The sequence below is a fragment of the Equus quagga genome, chromosome 2 (genome assembly GCF_021613505.1).
Source record: "Equus quagga isolate Etosha38 chromosome 2, UCLA_HA_Equagga_1.0, whole genome shotgun sequence".
Classification (NCBI taxonomy): Eukaryota; Metazoa; Chordata; class Mammalia; order Perissodactyla; family Equidae; genus Equus; species Equus quagga.
This window is the reverse complement of record NC_060268.1, coordinates 23,116,837-23,123,371: the sequence shown is the minus strand read 5'-3', so window position 1 is coordinate 23,123,371 and position 6,535 is coordinate 23,116,837. Positions and strand designations below refer to the sequence as shown.

The following is a 6,535-nucleotide window of genomic DNA, read 5'->3' as shown; positions in this document are numbered from 1 at the left end:
AAGCAAAGTCACAGAGCACACAGAGCCAATGACTAGTCAGAGGAGCAACCTGTTCTGCTAAGACCAGGACACAGTGAGTGTGGGACTCAGGGGTGGACTGTGTGGAGAGACATCTGGATGGAAAACAGGCTGCTGAAGAACCAGGTTGGGTCACTGCTGTCCAGCCAAGAAAGGTGACACTGTCCACTTTTACCTTCCTCCCTATCTGACTCAGCTGCAGGTGTACCTTAGGCTGGAACTTCAACTCGCCTTTCAGAGACTGAGTTGTAGCTCCTGTGATTTACTCAATCCAGCTTTTCTTTAGAGAAAAAGAAGTGTGATCCTGGGTGCTCACAATATCAGAAAAATGGAACATAGCCAGCAGGTCATTCCTGTGCTCACAGCCTTCCCTCAACAAGGATTATAATGATCATTCAAAGGTCAACAACATCATGCTACTGAAGGTACCATCTTGCTGAATTTCAGGTGCAATTGCACAGTTCAGGAGGGAGAAGATAGCTCATTTAGGGTCTCAGTCCCCTCCCCTCCTCCAACCTGTCTGCTCTCCTGGGCCTGTGTAATAGCATGGGGCTTGGGAGACTTCGGGCAGGGAGTGGAGGCAACCTCACTTGTGGATCTGAGCCCGGCTGGAGGGCGGGACCCGAATTGCCATCTTTTACCTTTCTGACCAGCTTCAAAACAAGCCTCGCCTCAACTCGGCTGTGAAGACCATCATCCTGCCACAGAGGGAGGACTAGGTGAGGCCCGGGCAGGGGTGCAGTGTGGCAATCTGGGGACAAATGGCAAGTGGTAAAAAGGCAAACACACTGCAAAAGGTGGATCTAGAAATGCAGAGTGAGCAGAAGTGCAAGGACCTCTTCAAGAACTACAAAAACTCCACCCAGCTGTGTGGGGAAGCCTAAGGAAAAAAAGGCAGCTGCAAGCCTAAGGAGAAAAGAATCTTCCCATCCTTGCCCCAGGGACACAGTGATGCTGGGGTGACATTGCCAGGATTTCTGTCACCAAACAACCAATGGTTGACCAGGGTCCACTCATAGGTGGAGGCTTGCTGTTCCCAGCAGGTTTAACCCAGGCTACTTCCTTCAGCCAATCTCTTGACCTTTGTCCATGGACAACAAGACGAGGGCCTTGGACTGGGTGGAGCTGGAGAGGGCACAGCCAGGACACAGGTTCATGGTGCAGGTGGATCACAGGGGATCCACCAATCTCCCTGAAACTCAGAGCCAAGGTGAATGGTGACCACTCAGCCACTACCCCTCTGAACAGCTGGGCCCTGAGAGGGGGTCAGGAGAACCCCAGGAAGAAAAGGATGCTGAGCAGGGTGAATCCAGAGGCCTCTGACTGAGACTTCACCCTTCTCTGTGCACAGAAGGACTCCAGAAGCACACTCATGTGTAACAATGTGGCCCAGGGCATTGACTCCTTTGCAAGAAAGAATGGGAAGCTTCGACATAGTTTCACCAGGATCTCGAGCTTTCTGCCTGGAGAAAAGCACAATACTTCAGTGGGCATGCCCAGACTCAGGTACCCCCAGGATTTATCCATCCATCTTTTCAGGGACAGAGGCCAGAACTGCCCTGGGCAGAGTGGAGGGAGGGGAGGCTGCCAGGGACTTAAACTCCCATCTCTAGAGTGGAAATCGTTGATTCCTACTTCAATCAACATAATACGCTATAGTCTACAGCTTATTGAGCAAATATTTCTTCTATTCATCAAGAATGTCTGTTTTATATGAGAAAGGATTCAGAGAAGTAACTTCCTTTTGAAAACATCCACCTTAGAGAAGGTAGACCATAAAGAATTAGTCTCTGAATGCTTGCCGTTCATGAGTTTGTTTGACTACGGGAAAATGAATGCTGAGTGGAAAAGTACTACATACTCATCGAGGAAAACAGTAGAAACAGAATACAGCAATATGAACATTAAAATTCCTGAGAATTCCACCACCCAGTCATCTTCATCCTTAATGCTTAAGCAGGTTGCCTTCCTCTGTTTTCCATGTCTTCATAGGATGCTGTTCCTTCAGCAGAATTGGGGTTAGGCCGTTAGAACTCATGATGCCTCCCTTTCCATGACTCCGTCATCTCTTGTCACACTGGTGAGAGTGTTGGGATAATCTGTTTGCAAATATTTATAACTGTTAGGCACAAGGACATCAGAGCCATGGTTCACTGCATCCCGGACAGACTTCTTAGTGCATAGGAATTATAGGACAATTGGCATCAATTTCCCCATTGCCTGGCAAAAGTGACCCGCATCTCTTGAGATGAACCCCCTCCCCAGATACCAGCCACTATGATATGGGTAACAGTCACCACCTCGTGCTACAAGACCCAAGCATAAACCAATCAGGCCCCTCAATTCTGACAGACCCGCTAATGGTTTCTTTTGGTTCAAGGAATATCAATTCCAGGAGCTTTGCTCAAAATCGTGGGATAAAAGAAGCTCTGTTTGCCACAGAATACTTACATTGAAAGAGGGGATTTTAAATATTCCAAAATACAAGCCTAGACTGGTGGCCCGAGAGGAAGTGGGGTTACCATTTGGGATTTGGGTGTGTCCAGTTCTACATGCTATTAAGGCAGGTCCAGCCTCTATCTCCCACTACCAAGCAGACCCCTACTACAGCCTTTACCAGCTGGTACCAGCGATTTTCAGTCTACCCCAGCTGACTGCCATCTTCTCAAGCGGAGGAGCCATCACACTCATCTGTCTGATGTTAGCTTGCTAAATAATTATTCATGACTTCGTCAAGTTGGAAAACGAGCCAAAAGCTGAGAAAAAGAGACATTCTTGATTCGGTCACTGAGGGGCTCCTAGGTTCCAGCTCCTCTACTGGCTGCAACAAAGGTTGCCCTTTCTTGTTCTTTCTTGTTCCTTTCACTTTGTGACTCAGCACAGGGAGTGGAAGTGTGGTGAGACTGCTTCTGTCACCTACCCAAAGCCAGAGACCTTCGACAAATCACCTTGCAGATGATGCAGGATAACCAGCAGCACAGATGGAGGAGGTCTGTAAGGTCCTGGGCCACAGCCCTGCCTTCCTCTCCCTGACCAAGTATTTAGAAGGAATAATGACCAACAGCTCTGACCTGGGCAGCCTTTCAAGGAACATGCATCCACTCCTGCTCTTGTTGGCCTTTCTTCTACCCTCTGAGCCTGCAATAGGTGAGTGACCATTCCCATGCCAGAGGCTCCAGCCCATCTCAGAAAACCCTCTGGACTCCTGACCCTTCTACCCAGCACACTTACGGATTTTCCTCTATTTCAGACCAAGAGAGTTCTAGCACCCAGCTCCCATCCCAAACAGACTAACAAGTTTGATGCTGCATAGACACACAACAAGGATGGCAGGAAGGAAGGGTGTTCACTAAAAGATTTAGCATGTGAGCCTCTCTCTAATCAACTGGAAAGTGGGCTCTTCATAGAAAGGCATTGGGCAGAGGAAATTGACCTCTAAAAGATAAGTAATTAAAATCCCTCAGTCCAACTCAGGAAAGGGCAGATCAGACAAACCAGCTGCAGTAGAGGAATTGTCACTGGAACCAGCTAAAGAAACAGCTTCACTTGGTGCCCTTACCCCCTCACCCCTCCCAGGAGATGACCCTAGGGAGCAGTGGATCTCAGAAGGGGCTGGGTGACTGCATGCAGGGCTTTCCTGTTGCTTTGGCTCTGCCAGAGGCCCAAGGATCCCATTTTTTCCACCCCACCTTCCCCCGCCTTCCCAAGCCATAGGCTGCTCCACACAGGGCCCTCCCTACATGATGATGGCCTTCAATCCCACAAGCACGATCCCCACCAAACCTCAGCAGAAAGCTAAGTGAAGGCCATTCATTCACACAGTCAAAAAATGTTTACTGAGATCCCAGGACAGGTTAGCCCATAGGACATGAGGATTGTAGACAATCCAACTCCATAAGCTCATGGACAGATTGTTAGATACGGGCACCAGTCAGGACCTTAGCAAAGGCTCAGAAGGGTTGGGAGACTCCCTGACACAGAAGGCGTCAGCAGAGCCCTGTCCACAATCCCCTGGGGCTTCACCATTGTGAAGACAGCTCTCATCCCTCCCATACGTGGTCTGAAGCAGGACAGGGACAAGAAGCACCATCCTCTGCTTTCTCAAAGCGGGGTTGGAGGCTCCACATCCCAAAAAGGTTATTCTGCTCCAGGGAGAACCTGGGAGGATTCTCGTCTGGTGTCTGCAGGGCATTGTAGACGACACCCCCAATCGCCACCTTCCGGAGCCTTCCCTCCTCACCACAGCTGCTTCTAGAAAGTCCATCTTCCAGTTTTTCTTTTCAGGAATCGTCATTGGAGGACATGAGGTCAGACCCCACTCCCGCCCCTACATGTCGTTGGTTCAGGCTCGCATGAACGGGATGGTCAAGACATGTGGCGGTGTCCTTGTGGACTTGGACGGTGTTATGACAGCTGCTCACTGCTGGGGATGCTGAGGGGCCACAGACAGCTGAAACCTCCTGAGACCCCAACAGGGTCCCCTGTCCTCCGCCCATGGGCAGGAGGCAATTGGAGCTCCCTCAGCTTCTGGTAACTCAATGCCAGAAAAGCTCTTGCGAGGAGCCATCTGAGAGCATGATTGGGCCATGGAAAGTGAGAAATAGGACAGGGAAGCTTTGCAGTCCGAGGGTCAGAGGTGAGAGCAAGTGGCTCAGTTGAGAAGAGAGACCACACTGGCCAACTAAAGCAGCTGTGGAGGATGAAAACATGCATTTTGTTCAAAAGGCAAACTCAGAGTCTTTTCACAATATTGCCTGAGAGCAAGAGAAAGCTTCCTGAAGCCCTCCTCTCAGTGTCCTTGAGAAGGACAGGACACACAGTCACTTAGAACCAAGGTCTCGTGTTGTCTCGATTTCCCCTAGCAGTAGCCTTGCCCTGCTCCAGTTGTCACCCTCCCATCATGACTCCAGGGCTGGATCTCCTGTGACCAATTGTCCCCACATCCACACTCTCCTTTCTCTGCAGCTCAGTCAGCGTGACTCTGGGGGCCCACGACATCCTGAATCAAGAGTGGACCCTGCAGGTCATCCCTGTGAAAGAAGCCATCCGCCACCCAGACTATATTCCTGGAGACTTCTTCAACGACATCATGATACTAAAGGTAAGGGAACCTCCCTGCTGCTCTTGCTCACCTGGGTCCAGATTGCTTCCCCTCCCACTGTGGCCTGTCCCTTCACTCCTTCCCATCCCTGCCACCTGACTAGTCCCAGTGGCTCAGGGGAGAGGGAAGTCAGTGCAGCCCCATCGCGGTGTCCAGGCTTAGGAGGCCAGTGGCTGACCTGGACTTTCTTGCATTTTCTCATCAGTTGGAGAGAAAAGCCAAGCTGACTGCAGCTGTGCGGCCCCTCAGCATCTCCAGGGGCACAGCTCAGGTGAGACCCATAGATGTGTGCCATGTGGCCAGTTGAGGGCAAATCGCCCCAAAAGGCATCGTTTCCAACACGCTGCGGGAGGTGGAGCTGACTGTGGAGTAGGACGAGGTGTGCCAATCCCACTTATATGATCATTACAATAGTAGCACTCTGCTGTGCATGGGGGACCTGAAGGAAAGGAAGACTTCCTCTGAGGTGAGACTGGGCATCCGCCTAGCTGAGCTTGGGGAGGGGCGTGTTTCGGGACCTGGAGACCCCAGCAGTAGGGACTCCTCCACCCGCTAGACTCTGATCTTCCTTCTGGAAAGAGAAGGGGGGAGAAGCCAGAGTGGGGAGTCACAGGTCTTCTGGGAGCCTACCTGGGGTCTGTGATGCATCCAAACATGGTGCTCCATTCAGAAGATGAATTTGCAACACTCTGCCCCACGCTGGGCGCAGGTGTTAGAAAAGTGCTCCCTGGGTGTGCAGCAGTCAAACCAGGTGGCTCCTCAGAGCTGGCTCCCATCTTGGTTAACTGGCTCACCCTACATGCTGAGTGTCCTCCACATCTGCCTGCTTGCATGTCCTTAAATGGTAGACCAAAGCACAGTCTCACAGTGCCCTCATGGAAGAGGATCTGGGACCTGGGGGAGGAGAAGGAGCCGCCCGTTGAGTGAAATGAAGCGGGGACAATATCCAGGGTCAGGACTGGGCAGCTGAGGGGGCCCACAGGGTCCTACCCTGCTCTCTGATCTCCCACATGGAGGCAACCCAGGCGGCCTTCACTGAGAGGGCACTTTGATTGCAGGTGTGCAGACCCCGGGGGAGCATGGACTCAGCCATCTGCACTCTCTGTCCACAGGGGGACTCTGGGAGCCCACTCATCTGTAAGAACATGCTCTAGGGCCTTGCCCTCCATGGACAAGATGACAGGACAAGTCCACGGGTCTTCATCAAACTCTCAAGCTTCCAGCCCTGGATAAAGGAAAGCATGAAATCCTATGAAAAGCCTCTAACTGTAGGAACCAGCCCACCTTCTCTGGAGCTGATCCAGAATGTCACCAGCAACCAAATAAATGTCTCTGAGCTGAGTAGGAAGAGCTGGTTTCTTGTTTATTCACTGACCCTCATTCACAGGCACTAACTCTGTCCTTAAAAGGTCAAGG

General features: G+C 51.3%; 1 protein-coding gene across 1 annotated transcript; it reads left to right on the top strand.

Annotated features, from left to right (window-relative positions):
* Nucleotides 1-2,999: 2,999 nt before the first annotated feature.
* Nucleotides 3,000-6,316, top strand: LOC124234977 (granzyme H-like). Its single transcript, XM_046652681.1, has 5 exons — nucleotides 3,000-3,165; nucleotides 4,303-4,446; nucleotides 4,980-5,119; nucleotides 5,325-5,390; nucleotides 6,178-6,316. The coding sequence occupies exons 1-5, from the start codon at nucleotides 3,000-3,002 to the stop codon at nucleotides 6,271-6,273; spliced, it is 612 nt and encodes a 203-aa protein (XP_046508637.1). The 3' UTR covers nucleotides 6,274-6,316.
* The last annotated feature ends 219 nt before the right edge of the window (nucleotides 6,317-6,535 follow it).